The sequence below is a fragment of the Centroberyx affinis genome, unplaced genomic scaffold (assembly GCF_046629955.1).
Source record: "Centroberyx affinis isolate AG114_WGS23_722 - 3 ecotype Tasmania unplaced genomic scaffold, CSIRO-AGI_Caff_v1 ptg000555l_1, whole genome shotgun sequence".
In the NCBI taxonomy this organism is placed as follows: Eukaryota; Metazoa; Chordata; class Actinopteri; order Beryciformes; family Berycidae; genus Centroberyx; species Centroberyx affinis.
In genome coordinates, this window is record NW_027279199.1 from 150,685 (window position 1) to 173,708 (window position 23,024).

At 41.5% G+C, this 23,024-nt stretch overlaps 2 protein-coding genes across 2 annotated transcripts; one reads left to right on the forward strand and one right to left on the reverse strand.

Moving 5' to 3' along the window:
• The first annotated feature begins 1,422 nt into the window (after positions 1–1,422).
• srpk1a (SRSF protein kinase 1a) lies at positions 1,423–15,336 on the forward strand. Its single transcript, XM_071518132.1, has 16 exons — positions 1,423–1,481; positions 2,157–2,211; positions 5,612–5,733; positions 5,823–5,931; positions 6,081–6,168; positions 6,571–6,658; positions 7,165–7,271; positions 8,405–8,570; positions 8,656–8,681; positions 8,826–9,054; positions 9,251–9,628; positions 9,829–9,929; positions 10,318–10,425; positions 10,638–10,707; positions 13,487–13,579; positions 13,925–15,336. Exons 1-16 carry the CDS (start codon positions 1,469–1,471, stop codon positions 14,107–14,109), a joined length of 1,938 nt encoding a protein of 645 aa, XP_071374233.1. The 5' UTR covers positions 1,423–1,468; the 3' UTR covers positions 14,110–15,336.
• lhfpl5b (LHFPL tetraspan subfamily member 5b) lies at positions 10,722–18,520 on the reverse strand. Its single transcript, XM_071518134.1, has 3 exons — positions 18,109–18,520; positions 16,637–16,860; positions 10,722–11,330 (listed from the first exon to the last, which is right to left on the reverse strand). The coding sequence occupies exons 1-3, from the start codon at positions 18,518–18,520 to the stop codon at positions 11,304–11,306; spliced, it is 663 nt and encodes a 220-aa protein (XP_071374235.1). The 3' UTR covers positions 10,722–11,303.
• Between the last annotated feature and the right edge of the window lie 4,504 nt (positions 18,521–23,024).

Here is a 23,024-nt window from a genome sequence, read left to right on the forward strand (position 1 = left end):
ATTTAGTATCAACATTAGTATTGATCCTCAGTGAGTAGACTTGATATACAAACCTGGGGTTGTAATACAATATTGTCACAGTTTAAACACAAAAATAGACCAAGCTACTTGTAATATGAAGACTTACAATGCATGACATTTTGATAATTAATGAGTTATGTTACCCCATTATCTTGGTCTTATGTTATGACAACACATTTTTCAGCTCAGTGCATATTTTGACTGTTTCTGAAGACTTATTTTTTACTTGCCTTATCATCAGAATTGTTTGAAATACTGGAGATGATGATAAGGCAAGGTGTCAGATGGATGGCGTAGTGAGCAGGTAGACCATCATGCAACTGGTGAGCCTGGGTTCAGGCTCCTGTGACAGCAAGTATCAGCACTGCTGAAGTGTCCTTGAGCAAAACACTGAATCCCTACCAGCTGCAGAGGCACTACACTGCACTTTCCCCTTTGGGAGATCGATGCAATATCACACACAAACTGGGCTTATCTGTCTGCTTGTTTCAGATCAATATCAGGTACACCTGCAGGACTACTGGGAAGAATTAAGTATGTGTCAAATATATTTACGACTAACCTCAGCTGAGTGCCATATAATTACTACTCATGATATTGACAAGATAAATTGATTGAATATACACAGAAACCAGCATCAATACACAAGGGCAGTTTACATATGTTCAGGTTATCTCCACAATGAAAGCTGTGCACTGGTGCAGCAATACAATAATGTATTCTACATTGGTCCAGATCTAAGTGAGGCGGACCCAGACAAATTTATATTATATAAAAAAAAATCTGGTACTGGTCCTAGATACTTCTTTGAAAATAGTATTTAGTCCAAGAATGAGTCACTTTGCTTTCACAGTTTCGGGTACATTGTGAATTCAGTCTGTGGACATTTTAAGTATAAGCATCTGACAGCTTGCCTGTGATGATCCCAGCTCCAATTATTGACTTTGAATGCAATTAAATTTTATGTAGGCTGTTGAATTATTGGCATTACGCCCAGAAGGCTCTCATTTAGTTATTTTGTCAAAATCGAGCATTATGTGGAGATGTCCTAAGGGGTGCAAACCATTTCATTGCCTCAGCCACATCCAGGTAGACCCTTTGTTTTGAACAGTGACATTGTACAACTAACTGGCAGGTTAATGGTTGAAAACAAAATTAAGTCTGAGCATCATCATAAAAGTAACAACAGTTAAAATAGGAGTTGATAGTCTTATAATTATAACACATTTAATACATCTTTATAACAGTTTTCAAGGTATTCACTTCTCCTGCTGTCATGTAGCTTTAGTCAGTCTAGTAAAGAAGTGAATTCATAAGAGAAGGCTTCACGTCCAGGTACATACATCAAGGTAGGGAAGCTCCCTTTGAGGAAAACGAATCAATGCGCATGCGTGGAACATTCGATCACTGCTAGTGTAGCTAACCGCTAGCTACGAATCCAGCCAACATGGAAAGAAAAGGTAATCTTTACGAATACATAAAATACACACATCAAGTAACGTTAGCCCGTATGTTTGTTGAGACTATAGTTGATATAATATGTTTCTCTGCAGTTAATTGTTTTTAAGTTTAGTTGTGCTGCACGCTTTCAGATGGTGGAGGAATTGAACACGTCTGTCACGCACAGTGTAGAACTGAAGCAAGCTACGTTAGCTATCTCAACATTAGCTTTAGCTTCAGTGAAACATGTCAGGATTAGCTAGCTAGATTTATCTTCCTAGCTGCTTCAATTTCATATGCCACATAAAACGCTGACAACATTAACCAGCTATTATTATATTTGCTGACTAGCTAGGCAGCTGAGTGCCTGTAATACTTTGCGACGCACTAAAATGTTAAGCCTTTAGAAAGGTTACCCTAGGTAGATAGCTTAGCTATCTAACGTACATGGCTACCAGTATCAAACTGCCTCTTCCTGGCAGACCGACAGTCCCTTTAATAATTCACATTTTCATGTTGGTAGTGGTAAACACACGATAATTCAATGCATAACAATAGTGTTTATGTGCCATAGGTATGCTAATTAAATGCCTTGCTCCGGACAGTTTCAGACTTTTTTTTGCATTGAGTGTCTGCTGGACAACAAACAGCAACCAACTAATGATAACATAATTTGCCACTTTTTTCTTTGACAGTTTTGGCACTCCAAGCGAGAAAGAAGAGGGCTAAAGCAAAGAAATCCAGCAAAAAGTGAGTTTTTATGTCAGGTCAAGGTCGTGCTCTTTTATGTTGTACGCTAAACATTTAAATTGGCATGCATTTTGTTTGAATGGCTGGATACTGCAGTGTTTCAGAGCTGGTCGCTCCTGGCAGTCTGACACACACGTGTTGTCTGCACGGTCCAGACAGACACTGGTGTTGAAATGCACATGAGGTCCTTGCTTGCAGGCAGACTTGTTTTGGTCCGTGCATCCATTTGTCAGTGCTAACGATGAGAAAGAGGGAAGAAGATTAGCATTCCCGTTCTGTTTCCATACCTTTTCATTTGCATGGCAATGAGGGCGTTAGTACAGTTTAAAAAAAAAAAAAGCAAATTGGTTTGAACAATTGTTATTCTTCTATTCAGCTGTATGATATTTTTGTAAGCTTTGCACATAGAATGTGCAGCATGTGCAGCCTGAAATAAACTACCTGAAGGCTATATCCTAGTGTGAAAATAGTTTAGTAATGATTGGTATTCTGATAATGTAAAAGTAAAGTCTGAAAATAGTCATAATGGTTCCCCCAATTGATCCTTAATACTGATTGTTTGGTTTACCTAACAATCTACTAATCATGCCATCACAGGCGTCCTCCAGAGCGTTGCATAACACCCTGTGCTATATTTAAAACAAGAGAATGATGAAGCCCACATCAGCCCACCGAAGCATGGCATTTCAATGAAAACAACAGCGCCATTGCAGATAAACTTACCTCCTGACACTGTTATCGTCATCACCTAAACCCACATGACCATTAGGAATTAGCTTCATATAATATCCAATAAATTAAATGTGTTGAATCAATAACTTTGCATGCCACAGACATCCTTGCATGCCACAGCCATCCTTGCATGTTGAGCACTGTATTTATAGAAGGCTATGAAGGCTTTCCTGTCGTCTTAAATACGACTTTGGGTGGAGGGGCAATAGTTCTGTATCAGTTGTCAGATGTCATTTTAATGCAGTCCTCTCATGCAAACAGAGTCCTAAATGAACTTTTGTATTTGGGTGTACAGATGCTCCCAAACATAGAGTGAGGAGCACCAGCCAAAAACAGGACCACGCACCAAAATGTGCGGACCTGCACCAGTGTTTTTTATCTTGAAGGATGTGACTAACTGAATTTGTTGTTGGCCCCACACTTAAATTATGGCATTCCTTGAGTTTATCCATGTCTTCATGCTTCAGTAGCCACTGAAGAACTGTGACTAAGTATGGGCATCGATAGGATTTATTATTAATTCCAAGTCTGAATCCTCTTAACAAATGTCTCATTTATTACAAGATTTTAAATTCTGGTAAGGCAATTATAACCTAATGCATTTCAGATGAAAAAGCCAGCAAAAAAATAAACGTTCCAAAATACAAAATTCAATTAGATTAATTCAATAATTAATTAGAGCAGATACGGCACACATTCTGTCAGTGTGCACATACCCCGCAGTAAAACCTCTTCTCTGTCTGACTCAAATAATTAACGTGTCAGTCATGAATAAGTACAGATTATGTACAGTCATACAGCGCATTTTTGGCGATGGCATAGTATACACCTACTTATTTAGCGGATTGTTTGAATGTGATCTCAGCTCTCTGGCTCCCTAGTTGATCAACTGCCTTAATCTCTACTTCTTGGCTTGCTAGGTAATCTTAACAACTGAACTGTTGGCAAACACATCTTATAGGATATTAGCCTACATATATACATAGACACACCGCTTATACAACAATGTGATCTATTATAAAATACCAGAATATGTGTTCATCATAGCACATGACAGATATGTGTATCATAAAGATTTTGCGATTTATATCATAGTGCCATACATCATTGTATGGAAGCAGTCCATGTAAACTACTCAGTGGTGCGTACTTCTGTCTTGTGATGCCATCTAAATTTATTTGTATATGAGAAAAGGTTTCTGGGAGTTGTGTAAAAAATCACAGCAAAGATGTGAAGAGTTATTACTGAAGTTAGACTTTCACATTACAACTTACTTTTATGAATTGGATACAATTTACAATTACAATTTCACATTTGGCAGACGCTTTTATCCAAAGCGACTTACACATGAGATTTTCATACAACACAAGCACGGTTCTAGTTAGGAGAGAGCAATGAGAGTAAGTGCTATAAAGCTAAGTTCTGGTCCAACAGGACATAGGTGCTACGAGGCAGTGCTATGCAGGCAATGCATAGAGTGTATAGAGGCAAATGTTTTTTTTTTTTTGGTTTGGTTACCGCGGCCATTAGGTGAGAAGGTATTCGCTAAAGAGCTGGGTCTTTAGCCTTTTCTTAAGGATTTAGAGGGACTCTGCGGATCGAATGGAGTTTGGTAACTCGTTCCACCACCGGGGAACCACAGAAGAGAAGAGTCTGGCTAGAGACTTAGGGCCTTGTTGTGGTGGCAGCAATAAAGCAATAAAGAACAGAAATGATTTGTAGAATCTGATCAGGCAAAAGCCTCTTATCAAAATTTGTAAGCACTCAGGTGTAGAGGAGTGAAGCGTCTCACCCTGACTGGCTGTCCTGAACTTGGCTCTCGAAGACCATGACACCGTGCCACGGTCAGAAGGCTTGCAGTGCTACAATGCATAACGAAGGCTGCAAATCCACTTGACTTTTAGGCAGCCTCTAGTTTGATGTAATGAAATGTGTATTCATCCTGTCACTCCAGCATCGACTGTCTTATCCAATCTTGATGTAATTGTTAAATGCTGTAATGGTGCTGCTTACATGGCTACCAGTGAAAGGACGCCTCAGGAGGTTTGGGTAATGTTAATTTAAGTAAAGCTTACATTTGATTGGTTCGACCAGGACAGATAATTACAAAGTGTTTTTCATTGCTTGCACTGAAGACACACGAAGACACATATTGGCGGTTGTACCAGCGCTCACAAATGTAATTTCCAGGTTGCACAATTCAATTTTACGCCCTGTGACAGTGCAAGAAAAAAGGCCTGGCGTCTGGCTGACTTAGCTTTCCAGTGGTAATAAAGGCAGAAAAAAATAATACTGATATTGCTGCCATGTTTTTCAGCCAATCACAACCAGGGCAGCTGGCGTTGTTTTGTTTTGTACTCAGCACAGTTGGCCGAGATGCATTGAGCAGGATTTGGGTGTGGTAAAGGTATGGGGTGGAGGCAATTAGAGTTGACTGTTTGCCAGCTGTGGGGAAGAGTTAGAAAATTGCTCATTCGCTGTGAAACATCTGTTGAGTAGGACCTCTTGAAAGGAATTAATTTACATGATGAAAATGACAGACAATATTATGATATGCTGTGATGGTTAATACTCAGAGGACCAGAGAGTCAGGAGAGCATACAGTATGTGATGGACTCTATTCCCAGTAAAGCCTTGGATTATTGTTATGCATGTGTTTGTCCCACAGGCAGACGACCCATCCCAGAGCTCAGCAGCAGCCGCAGCCAGAAGCCTCGCCCCAGGAACCTGAGGAGGAGATCCTTGGCTCTGATGATGAGGAGCAGGAGGACCCCAACGACTACTGCAAGGGTGAGCCTCCTGTCCCAATGACTGTCTTTGCCCTGGTTGATCCTGCTGCTGTTTTGTTTAGTCAAAGTGTATCCCTCCTCCTCCTCTAGGCGGCTATCACCATGTGAAAATAGGAGACCTTTTCAACGGAAAATACCATGTGATTCGGAAACTAGGCTGGGGGCATTTCTCCACCGTGTGGCTGGCCTGGGACATCCAGTACGAACACTTTACTGCACATTTCTTACTGCACTCTCTTTTTATGAGGCCTGAAGTTGGAGTCAGATAGCAGCTGATCCTGCAATTGTTGTGGTGTGACCCTGTACAGTGCTTCCTGTTTGTGAGCGTTGCTGGTTCTGTGATTGCAGGGTGAAGAGGTTTGTCGCGATGAAGGTGGTGAAGAGCGCAGAGCACTACACAGAGACAGCCGTGGATGAGATCAAACTCCTTAGATCTGTGAGTTGCTGAGTTTGTTAATTTATTGTACATTGCAGTTTGATTATAACAATAATAATATGAATAATAACTTTATTAAGATAGCACTTTTCTTAACAATTGTTACAAAGTGCTTAGACAAAGTGAAATGGATCATGTAAAGAATAAAACAATAAAATAAAAACAAAAGAATATAAACACAAAAGAATATATGACATACAGTAAGTACTCACATATGAACATCAATAAACATGAGAACATAAAGAGACAATAATACAACAGAATAAAATGTATAAATAAATAATCAAATAAAGTAGCGTTACATGGTTGTAGAGGGAAGTGTGACCAGTTGGTCCAGCCTACCATGAGGAAGTGTGAATCCACATTTGTTTTGATTGTATTGTTCCTCCTTTTTTCGCCTAGGTAAGAAACTCAGACCCCGATGATCCCAACAGGGAGATGGTGGTCCAGCTGCTAGATGACTTCAAGATCTCTGGTGTCAATGGAACTCGTATCCTTTACAGCCTCATATCTTTAATGTTTCCTGATCTTTTTTTCTGACTCAGATTTTGATCTATTGTTTTTATTTCCCACTGGACGAACCAGAGCCTATTAATCCCCTGAAAAAATAGTTTGTCAGGCAAAGGATTATTCTTTTCCTTGGTGTCAAATTTAGCTGGAAGGTAGCAGGCTTGTAACAATGTAAACAACAGGTGATGGCTGCACTGAATGGGGCCTCATGTATCACAAACAGACCCCCACCTATCACTAAACATGGTTGAGGGAGATGCCCCAAAAACCCTAGGGATAGCTGCCGTTTGACACTCCCTAAGAACACTCTAGTCTTGGCACTCCTATGACATACCTTCTTTCAGGGCCTCAAACAATCTTGTGAAATTGTTTTGGCCTAATTTGCAAAGTTTAGAGAAGGACACCACTAACAAGCTCCTATTGGATTCTCATTCTGGCTTCACTTGGATTTCTGTCTGTTGTCATCTTGACTGCTGCGTCTGTCAGATGTGTGCATGGTGTTTGAGGTGCTGGGACATCACCTGTTAAAGTGGATCATCAAGTCTAACTACCAAGGCCTGCCTCTGCCTTGTGTTAAGAGCATCATAAGACAGGTAACATGACACCCGAGGACTCACACTTTTGTTTTGCACTCCTCCCCCAAAACCCGTCAAGGTTCTGTCACCGACAAATGTCTTTTGGTCTTCCTGTATGGAGGACCAATTCTGACAAATCAATCAATGCACATAGAAAAGGGCAAATAAATGAATGAATACATTGATAAATCATTATAAGTATGAATGAATGAATAAATAACTAAATAACTAAATAAAGAAACAAATTAATTTATTCCTAACTGGAAAGGAAAATATTTTCTGTTCACAAATACAAAGTAAATATATTTTTCATTCATATATTTATTTACTCATATATTGTCACATATCGATTTATTTTCCCATCAGCATATGCTAATAAGGGGAATTGGTGTGCGTGGTATTGTAAGATTCAAGAGTAGTAATCAACCTAATGCTGTCGGTGAAGATTCGGCCACTTAAGGACACTTTTGGAGGATTATGCCCTACAGCCACATGGAGAAAATGGCAGCAGAGAGGCGATCAATTTCCCAGCTGCTCCATGAGGCAGCAGACCACATGTTGCTGCAGCTAACAACACAAATTCTCAGCCAGTAACTCCATGTGAAAAAGCAAATAATCAGGCAAGGCATTACTTCAGGCTTCATTTGCCAGAATTCTCTAGCTATCATTTGACTGTACCGAGCCATTACTTGTACCTGTGCTTGTTGAGTCAGGGTTTGGTTGATGCACCGTCATACATATATGTTCACCGTAAATAAATCTAACTGCAGCAATATAACACACCCCACTCATGCATTAAAAACAAAAAAGAAAAACTGACATTTAAATATTTATTGCTCATTTTCTTTATGCATTTATCTAATTCATTTATTTTGTCTTTGTGCTTTTATATATTGATTCATTCATTTATTTGTAAGTAAGCATTGATTAATTAATTGATTGATAGATGTGGCAGACTTTATGAAACGGATAGGACTGGCTGTCATATCTGATTGGCCTAGTCACGCTTAAAGCCTTTTTAAAATAACCAATAAATGCGTACCTGTGAGCACTTTCTTTTTTCTTTCAATACAATGATGTGTTTCCAACGTTTTAAAAGTATTTAAGTAAACCCGTAACAGTTACTCATTTTCCATGTTTGCATTTCCCAGGTTCTCCAAGGCCTGGATTACCTGCACACAAAGTGTCAGATCATTCACACAGACATCAAGCCAGAGAATATCCTGATGAGTGTCGACGAGCCGTATATCAGGAGGCTGGCAGCAGAGGCCACAGAGTGGCAGAAGGCTGGGGCGCCTCCTCCCTCCGGATCAGCAAGTATGGGCTACACATACACATTTATATGTACATTTATGAGCACAGTTTGATGATACTTTGTACTCACTTGATACTCTCATTTCAGTAAGCACAGCGCCTGCACCAAAACAAGTAAGTTACAACCCTTTCATTATTTATTTTTTGTGTAGGATATCAGCCTCCCAAATTTTTAGTAAAACACACATGTATAGCAGTCCCACAAATATGCAACTTGGAATCTGAGCCTTCCTCTGTTTGCTGTCCTCCTCTTCACAGGCAGTAAAAATGTCCAAGAACAAGAAGAAGAAATTAAAAAAGAAGCAGAAGCGTCAGGCAGAGCTGCTGGAAAAGTGCATCATGGACCTGGAGGAGATGGAAAAGGTTCCAGAGACACGAGAGGACGAGGAAGAGGATGAGGAGGAGGACCCACAGTCTCCCAAGGCGCGAGCCTGCGCCCCCCTCAGACAGGTGTCTCTTCTGGACATAGGAAATGAGGAAACAGCAGGTGAGTAGCCAGCATCACAGAGGAGGAATATGTGCTTCCTGTGTTTTTAATGCTATTGGTTAAACTTCCGTTGTAGCCATAATACAGTACTTAAATCTCTGGAATGAGTAATTTGAGCAGAATTATGCCCTCTCCTGTCCATTTTTGGATAGCAGTGTAAATGCAGATCCTCTGTTTTTTGAATGTGTGAATGCAGACCTGATAAGGGCGGGACCAGAGGGGCTGTCAGAGGTCAACTGTAACGGCCTCTCCCATGTGGAGGCGGAGGAGAGGCAGGCCCAGTGGAGGGACGAAGACCAACACAATGGCAACACAGAGCCTACAGAGGAATGCGGCACTCAGGAGGAGCAGCACAGCGAGTCCCCTCTTCACCCCATCTGTAATGGCGTGGACTCTGCTGTGCTCGAGGAGCTGGACACTGAGACTGAAAACAGAGGAGCGTACAGCAGTGGGGTGACTGAGAGACGACCTCCTGGTGGGCTGGAGGAGGGAGAGCTGGAGCACAGCAGGTGTCAGGAGGAGATAGAGGAGCAGCCTGACTGTCAATATGAAACCCAGGAGGCCCTGAGAAACGGTCAGTCGCCCACCAGCGTTACATCTGCTAACTCTGGACAGGTTTTGTGCTTGTTGTTTGCTCTGGCTGGGGCTGCCTTGGAGGTTTTGTAATAGCTGAGCCATGTGAACTTTGAAATATTGATTGTAAGACCGAGTCCTCTTTTAGTAGATGCTCAGGCTGTGCTTATCTCTCTCTCTCTCTCGGCTCTGATGATGTAGGTAAGCAAGCAGCGGGAGCCCTGCTAGTCAACCCCCTTGAGCCAGTCAACGCAGACAAGATCAAGGTCAAGATTGCAGACTTGGGAAATGCCTGCTGGGTGGTGAGTAGTCTGCTAATGACCTGAGGGATTTCCTGATTAAGACCGAAGCCTTCCAGCTAGGGACACATCCAATGTCGTCTACCTACTTCAACATAAATACTCTGACCTTCCAGCTCTTTGTTTGATTATTGTTTGTTTGATTATTGATATATTATTAGTAATGTTATGGTAGAAATGGTAGCACACAGTTCTCATTGCCCTCAATCTAACTCTATGGAGAAAATAGAGCCTGCACACTGGAAATGGAGCCTACACACTTCCTTCCACAGTTGATAGTAATGCAGGAACAGGGTCTGTGGGCTCTGTTAACTTATACATATTTTTGGATTCTGCCCAGTGCCTGTTATTTAGGGTTGGGATTTTTTTCCCCTCTATCTCCCTCTCTCAGCACAAGCACTTTACAGAAGACATCCAGACACGGCAGTACCGGTCCTTAGAGGTGCTTATCGGCGCTGGATACAGCACACCGGCCGATATATGGAGCACAGCCTGCATGGTGAGATTGTGCTGACGATCGACTACTTGCATCATATCAGAATGTGAAAAAAAAGTCTTACTCCAATAATATCCTAAACTTGAATGACATGGAGATGGTGATGGAGAGCTCATTATGTATTCAGTTGTGATAGATATTGGTCCCCCCACACACACTGCGGTGTCTGTATCTGGTGATTACGTTGTCTCTGTTTATCTCTGCTGTCTCCTCAGGCCTTTGAGCTGGCCACGGGGGACTACTTATTTGAACCACATTCTGGCGAAGATTATTCCAGGGATGAAGGTATTGCTGGACTCCCTGTTCCTGCCCATTCTATATTTTATCCAATTGTAATTGTGTAGAATTAGTTCTTTGTGTTATAGCCTATTCAGTAGTCTTTTTAAAATACAAAGTACACAGATAAGAATTGTGCTGCATTTGTGGCCACTTTTAACTGTAATGCCTACTGTGAAAAGCTCCATAAATATTGATTTTTCCTTTACATTGGCCCTCATTGTTGTTTTAATTGTCATTATGAATAACTTAAATATCCATGCATCTAGTAAGAGTTTCACAGTAGGCATGGCAATTTATGTATCTGACTACACATTACTGTGCAGTCTTGCACAGCGTGCTTTCCTTAGTTTAATTTTTTCACAGTGTTTAACACTTAAATGAGGTACTCCATTACAGTGATTTCAAATGGTTTCCAGTTTATAATGTTTACGAAACAAGAAATTTAGCTCTAAGGAAACAGAATTCAATCATGTGATGTTGAGTACCAGCATTCCTGTGTCTATTTCCCCTCTAACATGGGGCCATATTTCTGGCACCACTGATGATGGGCCCATCTCCCCACTCCCTTACTCATCTTCCTCCATCTCTTCCTCACTCACTTTTCACCTTTCCTCCTCCTCCTCCTCCTCCTTCTCCTTGTTATGGTTTATTTATGTTAACTTTGCCTGGCTGCTTAGCTTGAGGTTTCTGTACTGATGTGCTGAGATTTAGTTTCTTCAGCTTTTTCACTTGCAGTACATGAACCCTTCACCTCTTCACTTAACATTATACCACTGCTTTCTCTGTAGCATGAATTAATTGGCTTGATTGGATTTTTTCACTCATCTCTTACCCTGCCCCACTTAATCTGCTGTATGAGTTTGTTTTAGTTTATATGGCTTTGATGGTTGTGCCTTAAACCTTACTCATTTATTTCCATCTTACATTTTCCATCTGTTTTGGTTTATGTTGTAAGAAATTGTATGGCCTATCTCTGTTCAAAAGACTGTAATAGCCTTTGTCTTCTGATACGTGTGCTTCATGTCATACTAGGCTATCATTCTCCATTTGTCCTAATACGTTGTTCCACATGACTCTCTTTTTCCATCTCTCTCCTGCCCCCTCTATTTGCTATCTCATCTGTTCGCTGTTGTCTTCTCTCCAATCTGTTCCCCTACGACTGTTTCTTTCCCCTCCCTTTCCCTCTTGCTTTTCTCTCCTCTCTCCTCTCTCTCCTCCTCTGATGTGCCTCATTTCCAGACCACCTTGCTCTCGTAATTGAGTTGCTTGGCAAAATCCCGCGCCATTATGCTCTGAGTGGGAAATTCTCACAGGAATACTTCACCAAGAGAGGTATGCCACCCTCTGTCTGTGGCCTGCCGTGGGAGCAGTGGGAGGGAGGGAGGGGCAGAGAGGGAGAGGGTCCCTGACAGCACTTTCAGACACATTAAGGTTGTTGGTGTGTGCAGGCTGATGGACACATTGCATAATAAACACAGACCAATAAATGTCAGCTACTGCAAACAGCGCCATCAGACATTAATTTAAGTGTCAGTAATTCTGCCAAATATTACCTGGCAGAGGTACGTAGCTGCTCAGATGTAACCGGAGGACTTGACTAAAAATAATGATGATAATGTGATACTGTGTTGATCCCTGTAGGGGAAATTCTCGTTTGATCTGTTCCCTTCCATAAGGAGGTCAGAGTGTAAGGTCAGCTACAGCAGCACTTGTAGGGTTTCAGCGTGTCTTGCTCAAGGACACTTCAGCCGGGCGGCCAACATGAGAGCTTGAACCTGGATCGTCTGTGTGAAGAAGGTCTCCCTACTCAATACAACACCCCACTGCCACTGATTATGGCCTTGATAACATAACCTTCGTGATGATTTTTGTGCTTTGATTGGGATTTTTTGATATAATGAACAATTCTTGTGTGATGAAATGGACGAGACTACACCCAATGGCCGAGACATGTATGTCTATTAACCACTCTAAGATGCTTCTGGTTAAATTTATAGATTTAGGATAAACAGAAGGAAATTAAAAAGTAATCATCTTGAATTCAATACATTAATTCATAAAAGACCCTTTACTTAGAGATGTTATGAATTTGATGTTTTTCACGAGTAGGAGATAACATGAAACACTGCTTTGGTAGGAAACATGATGTGAGCGACTTAAATCTTCTGCTTCAAGACTGGATTGAAGTATATGAACAGGCCCATCACCAGTAGACTCACTGATCTCATGTTTACAGTCAATCTGCCGATCCTAATCAATTGTACGGTCAGACAATGGGAGAATTTTGCTGGTGTCCCACCCAAAGGGTTAATGGGTGTTTCGGAGGCATCAGCCCTTTAGGTTAAGGTTTCTTAAGCTGTGGACTGAGACTCAAATTGGGTCGCAAACCTGTTGCTTTTGGTCCCCATTGGAGCAGAAGGTTGTATTAATGAGCCTGACTCCCATGGCAACACTGACAATATTGATTCTGGATCCTGGGCTGGAAAAGAACCTATTGGTTTAGATGAATGCTGGGAGCATAAAACTACTTATAATGTCTGGTGGCAATGTGTGTTAGCCTGGTTTCCTCGGTCTGCACATCCAAACTCCACAACAAACTGTCTGTGTCTGTGTGCTGTCAACCTGACCCCTCTTCTCCTCGGCCCTCCACCCACACACCCAGAGTGGGCCAGTGACTGGGACACTGTCTGATGAATCTGTTGTTTGTCTTGTCTGCCCCCCCCTCACCTCTCCCCTCCCCTCCCCTCCCCATTGCAACCGTCTGCTGGGCGGCTCTGCTGTGTAGACCATATAGCGTTGATCATTGAGCTGCTGGGGACTGTCCCACGCAAACTCATAGTGGCGGGCAAATATTCCAAGGACTTTTTCACCAAGAAAGGTAAAAAAAAAAAAAAGTGTCTGTGTCAAGACCATCAGTTGCTTCTCTTTGATATAATGAAAGCTTTCTGTCTGTCCTTCGTAGGATCCAGGCCTACTTCATAACAATGCCTTTGCACTTTAATCATAAAATATTTTCACACATCTGTTAAAGTTCAAAGAATGTCATGCTTGTGCTGCCTAGATATTTAGACAGATTTATATTATGTGTATGTGTGATGCTTGCATAGACTAACTTGCTGTACAGAGTGTCCTAGCACAATGAGAAGTATCCCTGTGTGTGCAGCATATGAAGGTTTGTGGTGTTGCATGGCTGTGTGATGTAGCGCTGTCTGGCTGTCTGCAGGTGATCTGAAGCACATCACCAAGCTGAAGCCCTGGGGCCTGCTGGAGGTGCTGGTCGACAAGTACGAGTGGCCCCGCGAAGAAGCCGACTGCTTCACTGACTTTCTGCTTCCCATGCTGGAGCTCGTCCCCGAGAAGAGAGCCACGGCGGCAGAGTGCCTGCGCCACCCGTGGCTCGCCCTCTAGTGGAGCCCTCCAAACATTGCACCTCCCTTCCCTCCCTCTCTCTCTCTCCAGAGACTGCAACAGATCACTTTCCAGTTTGGGCATATCGGATGAATATTTATTTCTCTTTTTGTTTCATTGTTTTGGATTTCTTACGTTGTTCTTGTTATTGAGGTAATGCTTCTATGTATGTTTGCTTTGTATTTGTTGGTTCCTCTCTTCCCTTGTGCTGATGACGTCAGGAATCCAGTGGGTTGTATTACTTTGTGGTCATGTTGGCTCAAACTGCTGTGCTCCGTTCACCCACCCAATTAAGCAAACCTGTTATTGTAATGCTAGTGACTCATCCTTGTTTGGTTTCACTCCTGCACTAAAACCCAAACAAATCAAGGATATGTAGCCTTTATTGGTCAGTTTTGTCCCCAAGAAAACTTGGTATCCACTTTTTCTCTTACAATTTCATTAGTGCTGTGTTTTTTTTATGATATGTTTTATCTTATATTACACATGTAAGGCATACATTTTGTATTTGTACAGTAGTATTAGAAAGTTGCACACTGGGCTGACATATTTACACTGACTGTAGTAATGTACACAGCATTTCTCCAGACAGAATCATTTGTTTTAGTTTATTTTTGAGACATCCACTGATCTGATAATGTAGGTCATATGTAGCCATATTAAAATCCATTTTCACCTGGTATTTAGTGTGGTCAATCAATTGTAATAAAGGAGATCTTTCATTCTCATGGGAGGCTGGTATTCTCATACACTTATTACAATTCAGGAATATAATGTTTGGGAAGGGTTCAACAAGATGACATGTTAAGAAGCCCGATTTAAAGGAAAAAAAAGTGAAAATAAACTGTATATACCTGTACCAAAGAGTTTGCCTTTATGTATATTACAGTTGTGTACAGTTTTTAACAAATCTTACTATGTCTTAGCTAAAATTATTTAGCAGGGTAGTTGTGTTTTAATAAAGCGTTTGGAAGAAGTGTTCAAACTCATTTGTATGTATGGCCAACTGTTCAATAATGTCACTATTTTTTCCATAGAAATGGTGAGATCTGATGGTGTACCAAATTTCTCATATTAATCTTCTCAAATTAATCTATGTATCATCTATTTAGGCCCGCGTTCTGTTAGATATACGCAATTTGCATTATTGTCAGATTCAAGAGCATATAGACTTGTGTGAGATGTCAATTTACAGAACTTTGTACAACACACCATAAAATAAAACAGATGTTCATACTACATGGAATGACCGTGTCTAGCTTTTTGCTCTCTGAGTTGTTAAGTTTATTAGCTGTCAGACAGGAAATACATAATTCAACGTTGTGCAATAGGAAATACTTGTCAGGTTTATGAAGCAATCAATGATTACAAAAGCGCAGTCAGCATGTCACTACAAGTTTAAAAACATGAAAGTGAACAGTTTGGCCTAAACGGCATCATGACATTTCAGAATAAATGTCTCATTTATTTAATTTATTTATTTATTTAACAGGGACAATGCACATTAATCAGCCGGAGGGTACATTTCATTTCAGTCATTTTCAACTGTAGTCCCTGTGGCCAGGTGTTAACAGCCAGAGACTGTGGTTAAAAACACTACAAACAGACAATTTTCTGACCTTTGAATATCACAGTGGCCATGTTCCCAAGCTTGAACCCCCGTTAAAGTAAATCTGTATCTCATCCTGGTCTTGAAGGTCCATGTTGGTCAAGATTTGTCTGTAAAAGAGGAAAACACTGATGAGCTAATCTTAATAAGCACAAGACATTGGTGTTTTGCATTAGCTCCATTGGTCTGAACTCAGCAGTAGTCATTGGCCCCCAAACTAACGCTTCACAACTTCCATAATGCCATGTGTAATGGTCAAGGGTGGAAGTAACTAATTACATTTACTCACATTACTTTTTATGGCTGGATGTGATTTATTTACATAAATCACACCCATTACAGAGTGCACATTTTGTGACTCTCCATAAGCAACAGAGACTGCACCAATGTAAATTGACAAATTGTGAAGCCCTTTGCAGTGAACATCAGTCAGCAAAGAAGACAAGAGTAACCTGGCTTTACTTTGTGCACTTTATTTTGGAATGTCCAATTTTTCTAATTAAAAGACCCTAGTTTGAACCCTGTCATCCTTTTAGAATTGTATGGAAAAGATCACATCCAACAACTTTCTGTTTTCAAAAAAAAAGTAGCTCAGTGACTTTTACTCTTACATTTTAAATGCTACGTTTTACTTTTACTGAAGTAGATTTTTACACCAGTACTTTTACTTCTACTGAAGTAAAACATCAGCAAAGTAACAATACTTATACTTGAGTAGGATATTCTAGTACTCTTTACACCCCTGGTAATAGTGTTCAAACCCCTGAAACTGCATGTGGTAACTCAGCTATCAATCAAGCTCAAGGAAAACTCTCCTCTGATCAAGGGAGATACCTGGGCTCTTGCATGTTGCAGGGAAGATGACTCCCCCACCTCCATCTTTACCTCTTTGCCCTAACCCTCACCTGCTCCCTCCACCTCAAAGTCATCAGGCAGCAGCTTGTCCTGTCGGTTGCCGAGGGTGAAGGCGAGAAACGACAGGAGCAGGGCGTCCAGGACGCTGATGATGGCCAGGATGTAGGCCCAGCGCACCGTGCAGTTCCCCAGGCTGTACTTGTCTGTCCTCTGGCCGCACATCCTCTTCACCTCCGGGGAGTCCCAGCCGTCTGGGTAGATCAAACATCCCATCACCAGCAACACAGCTGCGGGAGAAGAAGGACACAGAAATGACTGAGGCGTGCAACAGTTGCCCCTTGTGTGCACTTACTTTGATAAATAATTATGAGGGAGACGGTCTCGGCCCCAAGTGCAGGCCGACGCTCTGTGTTTCTCTTTAAAATGCCACAGGCCTGATCTATGTTATGGCGGGGCGGAGGGAAGGATGCTCAGAGGGACTGTTTGTGCGATACACTGTTATGAAAGTTGTTAAATGTTAAATGCTTTGCGTCTGGTAAAGTTGCCTCTGGGTGTTACCATGGCTACAAACCTACATACATTTGAATCTTGATTTTGTTGCTACATGCATTTCAGGGAGTTGCCATATTTGCATAGGCCTAAAAAGCATATATGTTTCAGGTTTCCTCTGCCCTCGGTTGTCAGCCTTGTCAGCTAACAATACAGCACCTAACACCTGATCGTGTTACAGGTAACCAATCTGCCATCGGAGGTGTCAGAGTCTGGACTGAAACTGGATCCCAGTTGGCTTCCACAGTGCAAAGCAACACATCCACTGGACACACACCACGCCAGAAACCAGAGAGGTGAAGGGTGGCTCATCATGACAAGATGAATTTATCACCTCATCCCTACTCACCAGACAGTTCACTACAGAAGCACATGCCCCATACTTGAGACCTGCTGCTTCAGGCAAGAGACTCATGTAGGCCTACAGATTTTTGATATAAGGCGATAAACTGTTAAGGAGTGTGTGTGTGTGTGTGTGTGTGTGCGTGTGAGTGAGAGAGAGAGTATTGTGTGTGTGGGTATGATTGGTTATGTTGTAGCCTAATTGTATTTTTTTTAAACTGTATATTCCACTGTCTTGTATTATGTCTTTTATGTCCATGGACTACAGATGGAAACCAGCTAAATCTGGTTCACTTCGCATTATTTTTGAGACTTAAGTTTTGCTGTGCAAAATCCCTATCCAAATAAACTTAATAAATAAAATTAAATAAGTTTTGACATATTTAGTTGAATTTGTATAGTTTCATAAAAAATGAGACAATCAGTTCTCTTACAAAATGATATATATCTTAAAACAAAGCATGGCACTTTTTAGAGGATGGTAGGTAACTTAAGCCCTTAGTTAGGCTGCGCTCATGTTTTTTCCCCTCAAAAAATCTATGTATGTGCATATATACTATATATTGAATAGATCTTTTTCATGTATGCAATCATAGCCTTTTGGCATCCTTTGCACTCGCACACTTTACTGCATCCTCCCTTACCCGAGGCCAGCTGCATCCAAGCACAAATCTTGTAGACGTTCCCCGCGTTGCAGAAGAAGAACAGACTGAAGCAGACCATGGTGCCCACGATCAGCAGCATGGCGGTCCCGACGAAGAACATGGCAGTCTGGAAGGCTCCGGACGGGATGGAGCCGAAGTCCAGCACGCTGCCTTTACAGATCAGCTCCGAGGTCAGCGCGTTGCCGATGCAGTAGCGGAAGAGGCCGAAGTATCCGGCCTGCGGGGTGTTGACGCTGTCCCCGATCCAGTAGGGCTGTATGAAGACCGTGATGATGATTATGGTGAAGCAGATCGTGAAGATGGCCCACATGACGCCGATGGCTCGAGCGTTTCTCACATAGTTGGTGTGGTAGATTTTGGCAGCCTCCTGGGCCGGCAACAGGTTATCCATCTTTGATGAAAGTGCGGGAAGTCAAAGTTTGTATGGGACTTCAGCTTCCAGAGAACTCGACACTATCCAGAGTTGAACTTTTTCTTACAATTACTTTATCTTCAGTAAATCTGTAAAAATATTTAGTAAGCGGCTGCTAAACTCAATCCACATCTCTTAATTTGTCATACAACACACACCAGACACACACACACACGTGTTGCCGCTCTGGCTGCTTTGCTTTGAAGACCTCTGTAGTGTTTCAGCACCCTGGACAGCACCCTCACCCCTCTTTCTCATGACGTTGCTCTGACGTCAGAGCTTGAGGCCGGCCTGACGGACCACAAAATCACCACACAGGCTTAACTACTCTGTGTAATAATAATACGAATACTAATAATAGTAATAATAAATAACACCAATAATTGCTAAAAGTATTTTTTAGCAAATGTTAAGGCAAACAAAAAACATGTGGAAAAAGAGCACAACTATATTTAATAATTACATATCATTACATAATATCCAGAGAAATCCAAAACATATTGTGTAATTAACTGTATTTCATGAAGGTCATCTGGGATTAATCAAACAGCAAAGTAACACAATGGAGACAGAAAATGCTGCTGAAGGTGTCATGGAATGAATTATTCAGGGTAAGAAGATAAGGGAGGGGTGAAACTTTGTTTGATGCACCTACATGATAATCCATTCAGTCATTCACCACAACACCCACACACACCCACACACACACACACACACACACACACACACACATGTTGAGGTCATTTGCAAATAACAGACCAGATTGGACTGCATTTCATCTTTAATTAAAGCAAATCATAAGATAAATTGAACCGAACGATTGATTCCATTATAAAAAGTGATGTAAGAGTCATGTTATGGCAGGTTTTCAATTTTTGAATCTCAAAGAAACCCACATCACTGTCATTGAACTGACTCTGAAAAGACTGAAGCATTCATGGAGAAAAAAAACTGTTTTTTAAAACTGTTGCTCTTTATGATCCCTAATTATTGGAATTCATATTAAATGTCTGTCTTCACCAAAACTAAACAGCCTGCTGTATTAGACCATCTGTTTACACTATTTGTCTTATTCAGACTGAATCTCTGCTCTGCAGCAGACGTGTCCCTATACCAACTTAATAAAAAGTTGACATTCAAGAAGTCTTATTTCAGATGACCTAACACACTGTAGTATAATGAGGCCTGTAAGTATTAGGCAATTAAAAAAATGTGTTTTCAACTTTTGGGTCATTTTCTTCATTCCATTGCTGTGTTGCATTATTCATGGCATAGCTGGCTGTTATAATTTGGCACAAGGTTTCTTTAATTCACATATTTTGAAAGGTCACAATGTGATATTTGTTGGCAAGAGCTTATAAAAACCCATGGGGTTCCTCCTGACAGTTTGCTGAGTTTTTTGGCTGATGCACAGGATGCTTAAGATAAAGGTTTGCTAATTTGCTAACTTAAGTTTTAGTTATATTGTTCCAGCTGAATCCTCTGATTCAACCACTGCTTATCTGGGAACTTTCTACCAGTGAAAGGAACATAACAAGGACACTATTTCCATAAAAAATGCTCCTTTCCTATGGATGAATTATGGCTTTGGACTGGTGTTGTTGAGGGTGTTGGGAGTGAAAATTGAATGGTGTCATACACATCACATGCTGAGAACAGTCTAATCTGAGTCTGTGTTAGCATAGAAATGATACAGATGACCAAAAAAATTAAAGCACATCTACAGGGTCTGAATTTGTGATTTAGGCTGATCAGATGATCAGGGTGTATTTTTACATAACAAATTTGCCTAGTGTAGTGTTAATAACATTATACTTTTCCCTTAAATTACAACAACACATATGGTTTCACTCTTTGTGCTTCTCGGAGGGAACTCATCCTTATTCTTCCTGTCCATCATGCTATATTCAGTTTGGGATGACACCCATGGAGCGAGGCGGGCGGGGGCAGCCATCTGTGCCCTTCACCCTCGGGTCAGTGTGTCTAACAAGCAGCCTGAGGGCTTCCTGCAGGAGACTGGGCCATGTGTAGAGCAAGAAGCATGAAGGGACACCTGGTTTTAACGCTGCCCCAGGAAGTCCCTGATGGCTCCCTGCAGCTCAGGAGGGATGGCGGGCTTTGGCAGCGGAGCGTGGTGCCGGTGTGGCTGGAGGGGCGGAGCAGAGAGAGAGGGGGGGGGGGGGACATCGGCTTTACCTGGAAGACTGACAGCAGAGGGAGAAGAGAGGAGAGAGGAGATGTCACAGGTCAGGCAGCAGCTCTTACAGCCCGATGAAAAACCAGTTTGTGATGGGGGGGGGGGAGCTGCTTGTGAATGCTGCTGTAATGAGGGCCGGTCACAGATACGTGGCGGCTGACAGCTTATTCGCCTCCGGAGCCTCTGACTGAGTGACTTGTCAAGATCGACTCGCACTCATCGGGCCTGCGATTCAGCGGATCCCTGTTCACCAGCAGCTTGAAGAGGAGAGCTATCACAAGCATCTTGACAGAAACAGACAAGGTTGGAGACAAACTGAGGATCAAGTTTTCACACTTTGATAATCCTGAAATAAAAGGCCAATAAGAGCACACATACACACACACAAACAAACACACACACAAACATAATAGATATATCTTCCACTGCCAGCAGAACTAACTCAACCCTCCATTTGTTTCCTCTTTATAAGGCCTCATTACAGGTTTATATTATAATATATCTATATCCAAGGCCAATAATAACATGAGGGTGAAAGTCCAATCCAAAACCCAAGTCTGTTATATTATCAAACCCATGTGTGGTAAATAATGAGATGAATCCATGGCCATCTGTTGTTGACCCACAGCAGTGCTGCACTATAGCTTCCAAATTAATGCAAAAGATGAAACATAATGCCTATCTCTCCAGTTCATTAAGATTTGATGCATTGGATTTATCACAGATGTTAACAGATGGTGGACATTAAAACCTTTTAGAACCCCTTTGATTTTCACAACCTCTTTTTTCCATCACACAAACGATCTAACATGAGCAGAAGGATAAAGGTGTTCAACTGTCTTACCAGTTTATGGTCACTTACTTGATTACATATTGAAGGGCACAGCAACCCCCTGGCTCTAAACACTGCCTGATGATCCTGAAGTGATGCAGCTTTGACTTGGGAAGATCCCAATAGGGCCCTCTATTGAATATAAATTACAGGTGCAATGTGTAACATGTGCATACCCTTGGTCAAGAAGATTGGTAGCCTCTCTCATTGCCGTGATACTGTTACAGTGAGAATTTCTCAAAATCAAGACCACATTTCCCATAACCCCTGTTGCTTCCTGCTGCAAAGATGATATTGCAATTTGCTTCCCCTCCCACTCCATGATGTTGTGCGTTTGTTTTTCTCTTTCACTTTACTGAAGAGGCTTATTAGAAGTGATTTTCCATCGGCCTTCCACTTCTCCCGCTATCTGCCATTCTGAAAAGTCGATAGCAGTCTGTTACGATTGGTTCAATCAGGCGACCAATCAAAAAAGAGAGGAGGCGGACCCATTTGAAACGTCAAGTTTCAAATGTTTCAAGACCGTGACGGCAGAGATGGACGTAAGTTAGCTAACAATTTTTTTTATTTCTAAGTATTTCATTGACAATTTATTAACTTTCCTGTTAAATACAAAGAGACCAAGTGCTCAGGCACAGTTGCTGACTATGTAAGCAACTAACTACTAGCTAACAACATGTTAGCTAGTAGTTACTAACGTTAGCTGGTATGGTCACGGCCATAGAGATCAGTTAGAAATAGACTGCTACATATTCTTTGGTCAGGGCTTGTGTGCTAGCTAACTTTAGCTGGCTACATAGCATAGTTAATTTTAAGTAAAAATATAATATAATTTAATAAACACTTTCACCTTGCTTTCCCCCCGATGTGTAGGCAGTCTTGTCCTATCTGCCCCGAGCACAGTAGACGCATGCTTGTTCTGGGGGTAGATTTATTTACAGTAGCTAACTTAGCTCTGTCTTTGACAATGCCAGCTCTGCCTGTCAAATTTTCAAATTTCAATAAGCAAAACTCCTATCTGCTTGTGGGAAACTGAAATCTGTAGTTGTACTTGCTCTGGAGGAACAGCGCCCTCTGTTTTGTGTAGTAAAGCAATCCAGCAAATTTCCAACTAAATGTCTCATTTGTTTACGGTATTTATACTAACGTCTCAGAATGAACGCGGTAATAATTTATTGATGTTAGAATGCAACATGTAGCACCTTTAAGTAACTTATTTAATAATTAACAAGTTTACAATACGGTAATAATTCCTATGGTAGTAACAGGCTTATTCCAAGTCAAAAAACCTGGGGCCAAGTGTAGATTTACCCCAGATGAATGAGTTTCAAGCATAATCGATAGCTTAGTCTGTCTTGTCATGCTCATACCTTGGGGAGCCAAGTTTGTTTATCCCTTTGTTCAAGAATTTCTGTGCCTGACTGCTGTTCATAGAGGCTGTTAAAAAGATATGG

Excerpts from the sequence above, each read along its gene's own strand:
- srpk1a (XM_071518132.1), top strand. Across the intron at positions 9,055-9,250 it reads AGGAAATGAGGAAACAGCAG|ACCTGATAAGGGCGGGACCA; the intron begins GTGAGTAGCCAG and ends GTGTGAATGCAG. Across the intron at positions 9,930-10,317 it reads TGGGAAATGCCTGCTGGGTG|CACAAGCACTTTACAGAAGA; the intron begins GTGAGTAGTCTG and ends TCCCTCTCTCAG.
- lhfpl5b (XM_071518134.1), bottom strand. The coding sequence starts at position 18,520 with ATGGATAACCTGTTGCCGGCCCAGGAGGCTGCCAAAATCTACCACACC. Across the intron at positions 16,861-18,108 it reads TTGGATGCAGCTGGCCTCGG|CTGTGTTGCTGGTGATGGGA; the intron begins GTAAGGGAGGAT and ends CTTCTCCCGCAG. Across the intron at positions 11,331-16,636 it reads TGCTGCCTGATGACTTTGAG|GAGGAGGAGGAGGAGGAGGA; the intron begins GTGGAGGGAGCA and ends AACAAGGAGAAG.